Genomic DNA, 18,123 nt, shown 5'->3' on the forward strand with positions numbered 1-18,123 from the left:
TTTAGTGCAGAACTGATCAACAGGTGGGCACAAACTGGAAGTAGAAGCAATTGGAGATGTTATGGTAGGTCACACACCACCTTCTGAGAGCAGCACAGTCCCCGGTTTGCTAGATCTTATAGCAGGAGTCTGGGTACAGGCGGGAAGAAGCCTTCCCCCCTTGCTTTGGCAGCTGCTTCCCCACTCCCCTGCCCACTCATTCCATCTTTTTACTCTCTACTTGAGCAAGGCATGGTTCTAAGGCAGAGCAAGGGTCTCTTCAAGGAAAAGCCATGGGACCTCCAAACTTTGGAACTCTGACAGCAGGCATCATGTTCTTATATGGCACGCTGTCTTGTGGATTAGATTTTCCAGGTCAGTCACATTGTCCGGCTATCCCGAAAGAAGGATAGGAGACACTTGATATGGATTTAATTTGACTGAAACTTTATTATTAGATGACTGGGACTACCGGGCAGAACTACCCAGCCATCAGCCCCACTTAATTTTCCATCTAGGTCCTCCAGCCAACTCATGGCTTGGACCTTACCATCTCCCACCCACAACCCCTGGAAGGAGGAGTAAGGTGGGCTATAAGAAAGGGGGGTTGGCTCTCTTCCGTACCAATCATAGGATCCCTGAACCACTCCTCGTTTCGTTCCTTTAACCAGCACCTCGTTTTCAAGTCCTTTACCAGGCCATTTATCTGGTTACTGGATGCTTCCCTATGGAGTACCTGCACTGGACATCTGCCCCACACTTACAAAATAAGTTGTGACGTATAGCCTGAACCCCCTTTCCTCCTCACCATAATAGGTCCTCCCTGATACCCGATGTGGGGAAGGCGAAAAACCTGATTCCATCTATGCCAATATGGTGGTGAGGGAAAAATTCCTTCCCATCGCTCCTAAAAAGGAGTGACAATGCCCGTAGCAGGTCCTAACTCAACCTGATATTTGCATCTCGAGGGGTGGGAGAGTGAGTGCTGCCTTGCTTGCTGCCTCTAAAGCACTGCTACCTTTCTGCAGCAAGCCTGGACAACGTGTCCCTCACACCCTGGCTTCAGGAGCGGTTACTTACAAAACATTTGGTAATTAAAACAATCTGCCTGTCATTTAATTTTGTTCTTGTGTAACTCTAGTCTTTAATCATAGGGTATTATGCATTAAATGTGATATATACTTAGGCTTGACATATGCTAAATTATATGGTTCACAAAGTTTTGTTTGCAAAATAAATACCACAACTTTTTCCTTTAATTGTTATTCCAGCAGAACCACAATACGCAGAGAAAATGGGAAAACAGATATTATAGCATACCTAGGACCGTTTATAGATGCCCAGGTTTATATCTAAATCAAGTGTCTGAGGTAGTTTTTGTGAGCTATGTGGTTTACATTAATAGAGTGTTTTTCTTTTTTCAGATTTCCTGAAATGCAGTATTTCCAGCAAGAATGTGTGAGAAAAATTCTTACAGATGTTCTGTTCTGTTATGCTAGAGAAAATGAGCAGTTGCTTTATAAACAGGTAATGAAAATATCATACAGGTGGCATCCATTGACTCAACATTTTCTATAGAGCTTGACAAATGATTGAACAATAATGTAGGTTTTATTGTATCCAAAGTTGTATCATAATGCTTAAGTAATCAAAGAGCTACTTGTCAGCTGCATGGTAAGAAAAGTAAGCTCATTCAAGCACATATGCTTCCTCCTCATGATAAGACATTCCCTCAAATTGTCTTCTGTAAGCTGCTAAATCTTATCTTCCAACTTTTCTGAATATGTTTATTAACAACCTCTTTTAAACCAAAAGCTTTTCTGGGCTTAGATGGATAAATACTTGAATACATGCACCACCGTTAAAATATATGATACTGAATAACAATATAAAGAAGTTGAAGAGTTGATAGGGGATAATCAAGCAGTTTTACAACACACATAACATTTGAAATTCTTCTCTGGTTTCTACAACATGATGCAGATATACTGTACGTTCGCTGTTTGGCCCTTGACCATATTCTACAGCACCAAAATATGATGCAGTATAGTGGGTGCAGTTGAAAAGTTTTAAATCTTTTTATCAATATATATGTTAATGAGTTTCATTATATTACTAGATAGAATATCTACTCAAACCAGTAGTCTCTTACTGTTAAAAGGTAAAAGATAGCATTTCAAATGCACCAATTGTGCATTCCTTTTAAGATGAAAGTTAAATTCAGCATTTGCTCTTAAGGTTTTAAAATGAGCATAATGTTTAAATGCTTTAACAAGCCTCATGTACAGTACTGAAAGAAACATAGAAATCAGAATATTTTATGTTTACTTTAGGAGTAATTTAACATACTGTGCTGAGACTAAGAACTGAGTAACTATGAACAAGGACTAAACTGTCGAGAAACTTTACGTAGACAGAAAATGTTTTATGACAAAAATGCAGAGTTGCTGTAAGCATACAAATCTTTATAACATAGTGTATCCTTTCACACATTCTGCAACCACTCCATCCCCAAGCTAGGAAATTATTTGTGTCTCATGAAAAGATCCGCATATTTGAGTTGAAGCAGCAACTTATCAAGAGCTGTCTTGTAGATGGTATCGAAAATCAAATATACAGTTAACAAAAGCAGCAAATCTCTATCAGCTGGCAATTTTTTATTTTTGATGGACTGTGAGTAGAGAGCTACCTTGTGTCATGGAGAGAAAAAATTAGATCAGCAAGCTGTATTTTTCAGGGCACTGTTGAAGAAAACACTCCAACAGTACCCAGCCTTCCTCATTTCTAGTGAATATAACCCAGAGTATATGTGATGAGGAGGTGATGGGGGAGATGGAAGATCACATTCTAGCTAATTTAGAGTATCATTTATTAAACAAGAAGTATAATTTCACTCTTTGATATGACTTAAAAGGACTTAATTACCCCCTGCTTGTGTTTAAAATCCTGTAGATTCCTTACAGAGAAATAATACCTTGCTACGTAAGGCTTGAATATTTAGCTAGATCAAATTAAAAAAAAAAACACACTGAGTTTCATCACAAGCTGTTAAAGCTATTATTTTGTACTAGGTGACACCCCGTTTAACATAGACCATATTGTTAATAGTTATGGGATTTTATTGAATTAATGAGACTGTTATCATGTAGTAGAGTGTCTTGCTGAGTTAATTGAAACTGCAGAGATTATATAAATGGTATTAATGAACTTTGACTGCCTGATGCCTCGGCTTTAATAAAGACTGCTTGGTGGGCTAAATGAACATAGGCAGATAAAAGAACAGGTTCAATTTTGCGAGCCTACAGGCTGTTGAGAAAGAAAACTTCTTTTTACCTCTGTTTTTGACTGGTGTCACTTCAACAGTGCAGTCATTTCAGAAGAAGGTTGCCATGAGAGTAAAGAGAGGGGTAAAGGGGAGAAAATAAAATTAATTGGAATGATGAAAAATGGCTAATATCTATGACGAGTGTTCAGTGCAGTAGCCAAGAATTGTGGTGCTGTGCCAAAGTCACAAAACAGCCAACTAATCTTTCTCTTCTTTGTCCCTTCCCATCACCACTACTTGTTTCCAGGATCTGCATTCTTGAATCAAGAATGCCTCCACAAAACTATCATCAATAATAACCATCTTTTCTTTGTATTCTTGGCCCTCTTGCCTGTAGATGACTTTCTCTTTCAAAGCCCCTGTCAATACTGTGTCAAGGACTAGCTGACAAGAAGTGCTGCATGTGTGGTGAGGTCAGCATATAATTTTTGGTGTCTCTTAACCCTGTCAAATACCTGTCCAATGATAATCCACTTATTCAGCCTTGCTTATTTCATTTTGTTTCTAGGAATGAAGCCACAAATCCTAAAATAGGTTCATCTGATACAAAACATAGCGCTGGTCTGCTTAGCAGTTAGAGTTGCACTAACACATCACTCAAGTGTTCCATGCTGGCTCCCAAGGGAACCACAAAGTCCAGTAGAATGTGTTTGCCCTGATAGTCAAAGCCCTTCATGGGACTGGCCCTAGCTACCTTTGAGATCCCCTCTGCCTTTGTGATCATGATCTCCCATGAGAGCTACATTCCTTGGTACATTGCAACAGTTAACTGGTAGGAGAAGATTCATACATGCAGTAGATAACATTTTTACAGGAACTGGACCTAAATTATGGAAGTCAGTCCTTTAAGAAATTGGTGTAATAACAAGTTTGAGAACTAATTACAAGTGACGTACCTTTCTCTCAGTTTCTACACAACAAACACCTATTCGTACACAAATGTAAACAAGCAAACAAAAACCTTTTATGTTAATGAAGCTATTTCTCCAAATGGCTTGTGTGGAAGAACAAGAGAGCTTGTTATTATTAGTTTTGGGTTTAAATGTTTGGGAGGCACCCTGGGTCTACAGTGACTTGGGTCCATATAAACCTAGCTAGATTGTAGATTTCCAAGGTCTGGAACAGTGTTATACCTCATCAGTTATACAAGTGGTCAAGTTCACAGCTTTTAATTGAAACTATTACTGTACTTAAACATTTAATTCACAATATCAGCAAAGTTTTACAATGCTTTCTTACAAGGAACAATTTGTATGTTTGTTCAATATGTGTGTGTGTGTATATTATAGAGAGACAGAGAGAAAGAGTGTTTGTAGTAGGTTTCATTGTCTTTTTTTGACCAATGTAAAGTAAGATTTTATTTGACTAGCAAAATATGCTACTCTCCCCAGTCATATAGAATAGGGTGAACAGAATATTGCAAAACAGTAATAGAGACTTTTAAGATTTAAACATCAGTGGATCTTTGATTTTCTAAAAAGCATTGGTATGTGTAGAAGTGTAAAGCGAGTATATTTATTTTTCATAAAAATATGTTAAAATGATCATTAACATTATCTTCAAAAGGCCGTACAAATTTGGGTGCCAAAATTCTGGCTCTAGTTAATTGAAGAGAAATAAAATAATTAAGCTAAGCCATTAGGTCAACCATTGTTCACTCATAATTTTATTGTCTTTTTCAATATAATGTTGAAATGTGTCAATTTGTATTTCATTTCTAGAAATGCTGTATTTCTGGTTTTCTTTTAAAACCAGGGACTGTATTATGAAATCAGCATTTTGCTGTTGTTGGCAAGTGTCATAAAATTATCTGAATTCTGTCAACCCTTTTATTAACACTAAAAAGTTCTAGTAAACTGTTGATGTACTGTAGAAAAATATGTGTATATAATACACTAGTGGCTTCTACTACCAAGCCAAAAATCTCTAAATGTTTAAAGTACTCCTTTAACTGAAGAACAGAGGTGTCTTTTTGAAATCCTGATATTTTATCATCCATTTGCTCTTTTACTGTTTTATGTGGATAGTCACTTAATGATTCTGCTTTATTCACAAGTTATTATGCTGTAATATTGGGAAATTGGGTGCTATGCTGGGCTCTTATCTTCTATAACTAATCCTATCTTATGTCCTTTTATGTTCTTACTCTGTAGTTTGTATGTTTAATTTTTTGGTAGTCAGTTTGTGTTAGACAACCATTCTTGGCAGCCTCATTTCTCTTACACAATTTTCATATGTATGGGATGATAGAAGATTTAGACAATAGTAGATTTTATATTTATGCTTAACTTTTAGGGGGTGGGAAGTCAATAAAATTACAGCCTACGTAGCCTGCAATTTATCTCAGTATTTTTGGCAGGTTTGTCGATCTTCCTCTCTCTGGTCCTCCCAAACTCTCCTTTCTCTTCCCCACTCCCATGCTGCAGATCTATACCTCTCTCCCAAACCTGGTGGTGCTAACTAGTGATCTTATCACAAGTCTTGCCATATGTGATAATTTTTTGAAGGCACCCGTTCATGGAATAATCAAATGCTTTAATTAAAAAAAAACACCCAAACATAAATTTCTAATCCTCATTGTTACAGAGAAAAGCTTGAAAACATTACCCAAATGTTCCCTAAAAGCTCAGAAATCGGAAGGCAAAGAGAAAACCCTCCAAATTTATTGTTTAAAAATCTTATGATTGGGGAGGGAGGGCTGACTCATGATTTTTGAATGTATGGGATTGGTAATACTATAACCTCTCTCATAAAACCTGTCCTCCAAATATTTCTGTCCTATTCAAGGGCCACCCCTCTCCCTACAATATCCTGCTCCCTTGTGTTCTAGGAGTAGGTATTGAAGAGGGAATTTCTTTTCAGCATACTACTGCTGTTCTATTCTGGCACCCCTACACTCTACAGATGAGCTTCTCCTCCCTCTGTGAGGCTGAAGGGACCTATCTGGTGGTTCTGGGCTCCATGTGGTTTAACTGGCTGTGGCACACCCATCCACATGAATTGCATCAACTTGTGGCAGGAGGCTGGAATGGCAGTTTAGTGAAGCGGTCAAGAAGGTGATTTGTGGTCCTATCTGTGTCAGATACTCTCCTGACTGGCATGCAAGAAATCTAAGTACACTCTAGGAATTTTAGGGAACTTAACACTGAATATCCAATTCTTAATATCCAATTGTCCCTGAAAAAGAGTGGTGGATTAATTGTCTAAGTGAGCTGCAAGAGAAATACAGTAATACAGATATTTATGAAATTACACCTTTTAATATATTTCATGTGTGCTAATGTGTCTGACTGAACCAGTACTGCATGGTATTTTCTCTCACGCTGCATCTGTTTCTGCAGAGGGTTGCTTTTTTTTTCTTTTTTTTTCTTCATTTTAAAAATTAAGGCTGGAATCATCAAAGGGGCCTAAGGGAGTTTAGGCTTCTTTGAAGAACCAGCTTGATACCCTAAGTGTCTCTGATTGTGGTCAGGGAGAAGGGGAAGCCTTTCAGATGTAACCTCAATAGGTACAAATAGAGGCAGAAGCAATAATTTGGGAGAGGTTTGCTTTGTCTTTTTAATCTCTTTAATGGGGTGTAATCTTTTTCAGCTAAGTGATGACAGTTTAAAATATCAACATAATGAGGTATTTCACTGCTGATCATTCTATCCAAAATATTCATCTGATCTGAGATTGTGGGAGGAGTTTGAATAGGGCACCATCACTGGCTCAACCCCTACACATTCTTGACTCAGGGTTTTTTGGTTTTGCAGTGTAGATACCAAACATCTGAAATAGAACAGCCCTAAAGTTTTGCCATGTATTGGCTGGCAAAGGTTTTATACATCTTTCCGTACAAATCCTTCAATATAAACATAATGAAGATACTTTAAAAAAACCTTTTGTTCTGGTCTCCATAGGCATGGATATCTCATTTTCTAGTTCCCCAAATAGCTGCCTTTGTTTTTTCCAAAGGCTACTGAGATCCCAGTTTTGGAACATTATCAAATAAAAGTCAGTTTAGATTTCATAATTTATCCTTATTGCAGATCTTGATACTGTAGCTCATGATTGTAATTATCATAAATAAAATTCATATTTATGAACATAGATTTTGGAGTAACTGCCAGGTGCGGGTTTGTCTACCGTTGCCAAATTGTTGTCTGTTATGTTATGAAAAGGGAGAATAACTTGTTACCCATATTTTATAGGCGAATAAACACTTAGGTTTAATCAGAATTTAAAATAAAACCCATTGATTATGAATCAATTCTAAGAATGTAAATTTTCTTGCTTTTCATTATGCTGCTGCTTCTAATACTATTGGCTGCTGGATGCTGAGGTGGAGCATTACTGCGCTGGTGCATGAATGAAACATCTTACTGTACTTCTGTTTCCTTTTAATGTTTAGGGTATGCACGAACTTTTAGCACCTATAATCTTTATCCTGCATTGTGACCACCAAGCTTTTTTACATGCGAGTGAAGCTGCACAGCCAAGGCAAGTGTTGTATATTTATCCATGTAATATAGAAATTGTCACATTTTTCCATATTATTGTAGAGTTAAGAATTAACTGTATCTTCTGTAGAATTAACATATTGGCTTTAAGGTCTATCCAAATAAAACTGATAGTTAAGTTTTCTTTTATTAGTTTTTTGTTTTATCATGATTAACAGGTTAATCTTTGAGATGTATTAATTGCCCCGTACCTCCATGAAAATCAAAAGTAACTCATAAAGGGGCTTTCTGGAGAAGAAGTAATTCTTACATTTTAGTCAGTGAAAAAAGAAAGAGGGACCAACCAGAGGAAAAGTATCAACTTAAAACCGGTACATATCCTATTTTCACTGCATTGTACAAGACCCAGATGTGCTTTAATCTCTGTCATTGTGGAGAGGAGGCAAATCAAAGAAGTCCAGTCCAGGAATGGATAAGTTGTGTATCAACATTTTCTTGTCATACCTTCAAATAATCACTATAGAAAAAAATTGCAGTGATCAATAACTCTTTCATCCCATACAAGATTTTTAATAGCTATATTATGTGACTGTCATTTAACTTCAAAGTAATATTAAGTTTAGGCATTGTTTCTCCATTTCATTAAAATAGTGTACACATAAATATTGCAACACACATGATTGTCCCTCAACTAAATTCAAATGCCTTTTATTCTCTTGCTCCATGAATAAGGTTTTACTTGTTTTTTAACAAGTTGCCTGCTTGAATCACTTAGTGTTGTGCAGCCATATTTTGCAGTTGTCTTGCTTTTGGGACCCAGCTGCATTAATATAATTTAATTACCCCTGTTATAACATAACCTCTCTTAGCAATACTTAACAAGATTGTCTAAGATCAGTGTTAGCATAGGGATGGAGTGTGCTTACATGTATTTGTTTTCATTCAGTGTCTATCTTTAGAAATCCTGAAGTTGCATTACAAGATGCTCTTCAGTGGAAAGTAAGCTTGCAGGATGCTCAGAATAACCACATAATATGCATAGCATCCCATTCCATCCCCACTGAAAAGGGAGCTAGGCAGCAAAGTAGATGGATAAGAATACTGTCACTGATTAATTGCTGTTAAAATACAATAAAAATAGAAGCTATTAAAACAAAATAAATTAATGTTTTGATATTGCATATTTGACCGGTAACCATATTTTTTTTGTTTTGGACAAACAGTGATAGATTGTGCAGTAATCAATTAGTCTAGATCAAGCATATTCAAATAATACATTGTGACATTCAGTAATTTGTTATTTGGAATAATTAGATGGTTACTTCATTGTAGCTCAGACAAGGCAGCTAATTTGTTTTTGATCTTTATAGAAAGGAAAGACTTCATTTGTTCAATGGAGTTACTCTTTTTAATTAAAAAAAGGCTAGTTTTTCTCATTTGCACTTTATATAAAGTTGGCTTATAAGTACATAATAGTACATGGGGAACATTGACCAAAAATAAATACTCAAATTTTGATTGTTCGCTCTTGGCTGTTTCAGTGAGGAAATGAAAGCGCTTTTGAACCCTGAATATCTGGAACATGACGCCTAGTAAGTTTTAACAACTTCCTGTTGTGTTTACATTTCCTTTACTTCTGCCGGCAATGTATTATTTAACATCAAATTTCCATTTTTTCCCCTCAGTGCAATGTTCACACATCTTATGAAAACTGCAGAACATTGGTTTTCGACATTTGAACATGACAGTCAGAAGGTAAATATTGTTTTAAAAATATATATGTATAGTGCTTGCAAGTGAACATGCTTTAACACGGCAAAATGAAATAAGTTGAAAGTAACAGTCATCTTCTTAATTAAATAAAAAATAAATTCCTTGTAGGCTTCCTGAGTATCCTTGTAGGTAGTAATTGCTTGTAGGTTGCCTCACTTGTAGAAAGTTGTCTAGTTGACTGCTTGTGTTGTATATTGTAATTCAGTTTACAGTTTGACCTGCAATAATGGTGATCATTATGTAGAGTAAGCAGATGTTTGTCTTGAGTTTGTTCTGGGCAGAGTCTTCTGTCTTGCATACCGTTGTTGCCCTGACCTCCCTCTAATGATGATGGTGTGTTCACATATTTAAGAAGGATAGAGCGTGCAAAACGGGATGGGGAGTGGCACTCTGTGTGAGAAATGGCATTACCTGTTTTGAGTCACTGATAACTCAGAAGAAATTTGAATGCTTATTGATCAATGTCCTAACAGACCACTGAAAACATTGGGAACAGGATGATAGTTTTGTAAGGAGGCAATCTACAATGTGTCGGGGAAAAAAGCTGTGTGATCATAGGTGACTTCAGTTTGAGTGACATATGCTGGAGGTCTCCTGCTGCCAATACTAAAATATCCTTGGAATTTGTAAACATTATATGTGACAGTTTCATAACTCAAAAAGTGTTGCAGCCAACACGAGGGAATTCTTTATTGTCCAGCTATAGTGAAAGAAGGACAGGATACACTCGATATGATTTTAATCAGGCAGCAACTTTATTATTAGATATCTAGTACATGGGGAACATTGACCAAACACGAGGGAGTTCTTTATTGTCCAGCTATAGTGAAAGGAGGACAGGATACACTCGATATGATTTTAATCAGGCAGCAACTTTATTACTAGATATCTAGGACTGCCTGACAGGTAAAGGGCACAGTGCCAGTAATCCCAAGTTCATTCAATAACTACCTGGGGAGCTTCCACCAGCCCCCTGTCTTTTTTCATCCAGGTCCCCTAGCCAACCCGTTGCTGGGACCTTCCTATCCTCCCTACCACATAGGAGGTTAAGTGGGCTATAAGAAAGGGGGGTAGCCTGCCATACCATTCATAGGAATCCTGCACACCCCTGCCCTGTTCTGTTCCTTTAACCAACACCTTTTTAAGTCCTTTATCAAGCCATTTATCCAGTGACTGTGTATACCTTCCTTGTGAAGTACCTGCACTGGACATCCGCCCCACACTTACATAATGAATTGCAACATATTAGCCTAACTCCCTTCATGCCTAACATCAACAAAGCCCTCTCTGAACCCAATGTGGGAAAGACGAAAAAGCCTCTACTCCACCTAGGCCTATCTGGTGATGAGGGGAAAATTCCTTCCCAGCTCCCCTAAAAAGAGGTGGCTAGTGCAATCTCCGCAGCAGGTCCTGACCAAACTGGTATTTTGCCACCTAAAGGGCAGGGAGGGTGGATGCTGCCTTGCCTGCTTTGTGGAACAGGACACCTGGGCTTGCCCCCTTTTAAATCCTTCTGCCCTTCCGGTCTCAGAGGATGAATCAGTGTCACAACCCTGATCCATTCCTCGCTTTTGCATCAGCTTCTGATCTCTCCCCTCCTCACCCACCCACCCATAGCACACTGTTCCTCTTCCTGCAGCCAGCCGGATAATATTCCCCCTCCCCCACTTAAAGGTGCAGTGCGGTCATTAGACCTTATCCTAACAGATAAAGAGGAATTGATCGCAGAACTAAAAATTAATTGTAGTTTAAGTACAAGTGATCATGACTTGATCACATTTATAACATGCAAGCAAAATAAAATCAAGACTAGTAACATATATACTGGTGCTTTAATAGCTCCAATTTCACAAAGCTGAAAACCATTAGGAGCCAAGTCAGTTGTGAGGAAGAATTTAATCAGAAAAATGTGAATGATCATTGGAAGTCATTTAAAAACACCTTACTAGATTCCCAAAAAGCCACAATTGAGGAAGAAGGTCATACTGATTAATAATTTTGTTTTGGTTTAGAAGGGAAGTGAAGGCAGCTGTAAAAATTAAAAAATAATATACAGGTATAACAAAAAGGGGAAGTTTACAGTAATGAATTTTAATCAGAAATTAGGAATTGTAAAAAATTGATAAGGGAAGTCAAGGGATACAAGGAGAAATATATGGGAGCAGAGTTAAGAACAATAAGAGAGGTTTTTAATATATTATGAACTAAAGAATCTTGATAATGGTATTGGTCCATTACTAGATGAAAATGGTAGAATTATCAATAATAATGTAGAAAAGACAGAAATTTTCCACTAATATATCTGTTCTGTATTTGGGGGGAAACAGATGATAGTCTCATCAACTAATGATAACTCTTTCCATTCCACTAGTACCACTGGAGGGTGTTAAACAGCAGCTACTGTTAGACATTAAATGTTAAACATTTTAAAATCCACAGGTCCAGATAACTTGCATACAGGAATTTTAAAAGAGCTGGTTAAGGACCTCACTGAAACATTAATATAGATTTTCAATAAGTCTTAAAGGACTGGGGAAGCTCCAAAAGACTGGAAGAAAGTTAATGTTATGGCAAGTTTTAAAAAGGATAAACAGAATGACCCAAATAATTATTGGCCTGTCAGTCTGACATCAGTCCCAGGCAAGATAGTGAAGTGACTGATACAGGACTCAATTACTAAAGAACTGAAGTAAGATAATATAATTAATGCAAACCAACGTGGATTTATGGGAAATAGATTCTTCAGATTAACTTGATATCTTTTTTGATGGGATTACAAATTTGGTTGATCAAGGTAGTCGTGTTGATGTAATAAGACTTCTGTAAGACGCTTGGTTTGGTACCGCACAATATTTTAATTAAAAAACTAAAACAATATAAAATTAACATGGCACACATTAAATGGGTTGAAAGCTGGCTAACTGATAGGTCTCAAAATGTAATTGTAAATGGAGAATCATCATTGAGCCAGTGTGTTTCCCGTGGGGTCCGACATGGATTGGTTCTTGGCTCTGTGCTACTTAACATTTTTAACAGTGACCTGGAAGAAAACATAAAGTCCTCACTGATTAATTTTTGGGTCACACAAAAAATGGGAGAGTGGTAAATGATGAAGAGAACAGGTCACTGATTCAGAACATTCTGGATCACTTGGTAAACTGGGCACAAGCAAATAATATGTGTTTTAATATGGCTAAATATATACAAGAATGTAGGCCATACTGACAGGATGGGGAACTATATACTGGGTAACAGTGACTCTGAAAAAGGTTTGGAGATTGTGGTGAATAATCAGCTGCACATGAGCTCCCAATGTGATTATATGGCCAAAAAAGCTAATGCGATCCTGGGATGCGTAAACATCTCGAGTAGAAGTGGAGAAGTTATTTTACCTCTGCATGTGTCACTGGATGACCGCTGCTGGAATACTGTGTCCAGTTCTGGTGTCCAAAGTTCAAGAAAGATGTAGATAAATTGGAGAGGGTTCTGAGAAAAGCCACAAGAATGTTTGGAAGATTAGAAAACATTCCTTATATAATGATAGACTCCAGGAGCTCAATCTATTTGGCTTAACAAAGAGAAGGTTAAGGGGTTACTTGATTACAGTCTGTAAGTACCTATGTAGGGAATAAATATTTAATAATGGCCTCTTCAGGCTAGCAGACCAAGATATAATATGATTCAATGGCTGGAAATTGAAGCTAGCAAAATTCAGACTGGAAGTAAGGTGTAAATTTTTAATGGTGAAAGTAATTAACCGTTAGAACAATTTTTAGCAAGAGTCATGGTAGATTCTTCATCAGTGATGACAAGACTGGATGTTTTCTGAAAGATTTTCTCTAGGAATTATTTTGGGGAAGTTGTGTGACCTGTGTCATACAGGACATCAGACTAGGTGATCACAATGGTCTCTTCTGGCCTTGGAATCTATGAAAAACTTTGACCTCAGTGCATAGTCAGAAGTGTGAGACCTCCATAGCTAACCAGGTGTTTCTAGTTGTCTGCTGTTTCATTCCTGTCTAAATATTGTCTCCAGCGATGTTTCCTTTTGGGCAAAAGTTCCTCCTGTATTGATTTCTGTAGCATTAAGGTCTTGGCTCTTTGCTCTTTTCTGTATTTCATCATCATCTTGCCACATGATATTAAATGGTTCACAGTTTACAGCACCTTTAATAATTCCTACCTGTCCACCTTGACCAAGTGTCCTCATGACTTCATGAAAATACCCTTTTGATAAATGTTTCCAAAGTTGAAATATTACACTTGAACAAGAAGATCATGCTCAAGCAAAACTGTATCCTCTCCTTTTCCTGCATCAGCTCAGATTTCCAATTTGCCTTCACCCTCGATTGATAACACAGCACTCTCCTTCTCTTCTTCCCTCAACTTCCTCATCCACCGTTACTTATCTCCACCTCCATGACACTGGAGTGTACCTTTGCTTAACTCCTGGTCTGTGCCTTCACCTCCTCTCTTCTTAACTACTGAATGTTTTGTTACCCCTCTTCTTCCCTGGTTTCTGCTCTTCAGACTTGGACTTAAGTTTTCTGCGTATTTTTATCACATGTGTAAAGCTGGGCTATATATTACTTCATTAATCAACTCCATTTAGTTGCTTATTCATTTCAAAATCTAATTAAAACAATGCCAGGCCCTTGATAGATTCTCTACAGTCTACCTGTTGTACCTTGTCTTTCTGTACTTTTACCCGAGCATCCTTTGCTCATGCAGCACAGACCTCCTTTCTCATCCTCATTATGCAACAAAATTCCTGTATCTTCCTACCCCATGGACTCTCTTTTCAAATCTAAGGGTTTTTTTCCCCCTTTATATTTGACTCTTAATTTCTTTCTTACCTGATTATGTGTTTAATTCCCTGGAGTGTTTTGGGACAGTTTGTATGAAAGACACTATGTGAAATGTAGTCATGCTCTGTATGGGACCCAAACCCATTAATAAATCATTTTCTTCAGTTTTGGGTTCACTCACTGCACTTCAGTTTTCTCCAGACCTCAAAAAGAATATCAGAAGTTCTTGACCTGCTGCTCACAAACAGGGAAGAATTAGTAAGGGAAGCAAAAGTGGATGGGAACCTGGGAGGCGGTGACCAAGAGATGGTCGAGTTCAGGATCCTGATACAAGGAAGAAAGGAGAGCAGCAGAATACAAACTCTGGACTTCAGAAAAGGAGACTTTAACTCCCTCAGGGAGTGATGGGCAGGATCCCCTGGGAGAATAACGTGAAGGGGAAAGGAGTCCAGGAGAGCTGGCTGTTTTTTGAAGAATCCTGATTGGCAGCCTTGGGGGAGGGGAAAGGAACTGCTGAAGGAGTATAGAATGGAAGGAGGGGAATGAGCTTTTTATGCTTTCATTATGAACCAGTTTGTTCTGTGGTTGGTGCAAAAAGGTGAGCCTCGGTTTGTGTGTCAGGCACTCCTGCCTTCTGAAATGAGCTCTGATATTAAAAAAAAATATGTATCAAATAAAACTGGATTATTGTTCATACAAGCAGAACTTGGTGAATTATATGTAGCAAACAGTTCATATGATGTGTATATCCTTTCTTTCCTTTTTATCAGCTGACAGAGAACCAGTCATGATTTTTACAAATTGGTTCAAGTGCAAGTGCCTGGACACACAAACCATCCCGATGTGTAGAAAGAATAGTAAATATGGCAGACGACCAGTTTGGCTTAGCAGTGAAATCCTTGCTGATCTTAAACACAAATTTGTTTTTGTAGTTATTGGAATAATTTGTCTGAACTAATCAGTCTGTGGATTAATCTTTGTATTAGATTAGTTACCAAAATCATGGCCATTTCACAATCATGTTTCTCTCTATTTCTGGAATGTTGGATGTCTCCAAACAAGAGACTTTTTTAATTAAAGAGCAAATTCTAAGGAGTCTCAAGCTTGCAGCCAGTAGTGAACTTTCCAGTTTTCTTGTAATCCACTGATTATCTTCCCTTACCCTACTCCTGTACGTAATTTTTCGAGTGTATTATGCTGTTCTTAACTCAGATCCACCCAAACACATCCCTCTACTTAGCATTCTGTTCATTGCCTTCCTCATTCTGAAGGCTCTTCATCAATAATACCTGAACAAGGGGACCGCTGCTAAGAGAATCTTCTGTGTGGGAGCTCTCCATCCTACAATCACCTATCCGCACTGGAGACAAACATCATAGTGCCATTCTGACCCTACACACCACTCTGGTATCTTTAAAGGGCAGCCACATACACTTATGTACTGTGAGGGCTAAACTTCCTACCAATCAAACCTATTGGCCTACTTCAAGCCCTGGTTCTCTGATTGACTTGTCATAACACTCCTTTCTGTAGTGCTGTATGGCCATCAGTCACAGGATCTCAATGTTTTAAAATAGTAATCAATTTGGCTTCAAAATACCCTATGACAAAGATGCATTTTATGGATGGGCAAATTTTGAGGCACATTTTTTTAGAACCCTTACATCTTCCAGAATGGAGAAGTTGCCCATTAGATTCAAAAACGATACTGACTGTAGTCTGCCTAGAAGTTTTTCTGACAGAAAAGCGTGACTTCTGTGTCCTGTGCTTCAAGGAGTACATTGATACACAAGATAGGCCCTTGCATTTTGACATCTTCAAAATTCCCAGACAGACCTAATGCATTAGTATCATCTGATTACACTAAACCTTTTGATTCCATTGGTGTTTCAAGATGCCAGCCTAGTGATACTGAACACTGGCAGCTCAAGCCATGTGTTGCCTCCACTGAAGCCCCAAGCTTCACCTCTGGTGAGAAGAGACTACTCTACCTCTGACCTGCAACAGTCTGTGTCGCTATTTAGGCACAAAGGAGACCGAAAACTCTCCTGAGGCTACGTACGTCTCCACTGGGGATGAAGAGAAGGGCAACGAATGTTAGAGATCTGGCATTCCCATTACTTAGTGAGAATGTGACTAAAGTAATCAATCTCTTATATACGGAAGACCATCCATGATAGGCAGTCCAAGGTGATGGTGGCTCCCTCTGTAGGTAGTTTGGCATTGTCACCCACCATTTCCTATACAGGTTGGTAGATGGGCAGTATCTCCTAAAATCTGAGAGCAGCCAGCTGGAGACTCCAGCCTGTAAGACCAGAAGGAGGCAAAGTGGAAGTCAAAACTGTAGAATGTTCCGACTTTTTCTTCCCTGGGCTGATAGGTCATTTGCTCCAGATCTCCCCTTCTTGTCTCAGACTCTTTACCTCAGATTCACACCACACCTGCCTCTCCTCCCCGCCCCTTCTTCCTCCTAACTAAAACCACACACACATCTTCAAAAAAACTCAGTGAACTAACGTGCTGTTTGCAGACATCACCTTGTTCACTCTGCTTGTGTGTTATGCCCCTTTTGTCTCTTGGTTTCCTTGTATTCCCCCAGCTGTCTGAATCTATCCATTGCCTCTTGTCTTATATTGGGGCTGCAAGTGCTTTGGGTCAGAGACTGTCTTTTTGTTCTGTGTCTGTACATCACCTAGTGTAATGGAGACCTGGTATATGACTGGAGCTCCTGGATGCTGTGATAAAAGTAAATAATAATAAAGCGGGTGTCTGTTAAAAAAAAAAAAAAAAAAGTACCATATCAAAGATTCTACCATTTCTTGTAGAATTCCTCTAGAAATGGGTAGAACCTTTGAAACCAGCTGTAGTTAAGAGCATACTCTGCAGCTAGTTCCTGGCTATGAGGTGAATAAGGGACTGCTACATTGTTATGGGGTAATACGGTGCTCCTAATCTGATGAATGGTTCCCTTTTAGTAACTCAATTCCTGGGAGTTCATATTTCACACAGTGAAAGCCATTTGCCTCACTTTGCAGAGTGACTGAGCGGCAAGCCTCTGTGACACACACCTTACTTTTCTCAGGAATAAGCTGATGGTGTCAGTTACAGTTTAATCATCCTGCTATGGAAATCCCTTTGTAGGCTTGATGTCAAAAAAGGTTCCTATGCTTTTATCTGGGTCAGACTAAAGCTTTTACAATGTCTTCCCAGGTTTTTGTTTCATTTTATGCTAACTTAATAGATTCCACAGTCTCCAAGAGCATCATGTCTTAAATAGCTGCCTTACTGCTCTCATTATAACAGTCTGGTGGGCCAGCAATTCAAAGAACATGTCAAAGCCCATTCTGGGCAAAACAAAGCCTGGATCCTGCAAATACTTAAGGGTACAAAAGACTTGCATTTGTGAGACTACTCACAATACTTAAAGTTAAGCATGTGTATGAGTGTTTTCAGGACCGGGGCCTCAGTTTCCTATGGCAGTGAGCTTTGGATTTATTTCCATTAAAGATATTTTAAAAGCAATTACATGTTATTTTTCCTGCAAACTTTCATTAAAATCTAGGACTTTGATTTGTCCTGTGCTTTGCCAGAATCAAGTTTTGGTATCAAGCTGTAACCCTTTTGGAGTCTTGTGATCATTTTCCCAATCCCTTATATTGTTTTTACAATATCTCTTATTTTTGTATTTTCCCACTTATTTTTTTTCAGTGTGGTATCTTATTCACCGTATCTGCTAATTTTAAAAGTTTAACAGTTTCAGTAGGCATGTTACTTCTCCTGACTTTTCTTTTTAAAA

At 38.2% G+C, this 18,123-nt stretch overlaps 1 protein-coding gene across 10 annotated transcripts in view; it reads left to right on the forward strand.

The window, feature by feature from the left end:
- TBC1D5 (TBC1 domain family member 5) overlaps positions 1–18,123 on the forward strand; it is a 472,491-nt gene that overhangs the window by 281,533 nt on the left and 172,835 nt on the right. For all 10 annotated transcript variants that reach the window (XM_037890457.2, XM_043540976.1, XM_037890455.2 and 7 more), the window contains 4 exons: positions 1,404–1,506; positions 7,698–7,786; positions 9,288–9,338; positions 9,432–9,501. In XM_037890457.2, the coding sequence (XP_037746385.1) occupies positions 1,404–1,506; positions 7,698–7,786; positions 9,288–9,338; positions 9,432–9,501 (313 nt within the window). The remainder of the gene's footprint in view (positions 1–1,403; positions 1,507–7,697; positions 7,787–9,287; positions 9,339–9,431; positions 9,502–18,123) is intronic.

This window comes from Chelonia mydas, chromosome 2 (genome assembly GCF_015237465.2).
Source record: "Chelonia mydas isolate rCheMyd1 chromosome 2, rCheMyd1.pri.v2, whole genome shotgun sequence".
NCBI lineage: Eukaryota > Metazoa > Chordata > Testudines > Cheloniidae > Chelonia > Chelonia mydas.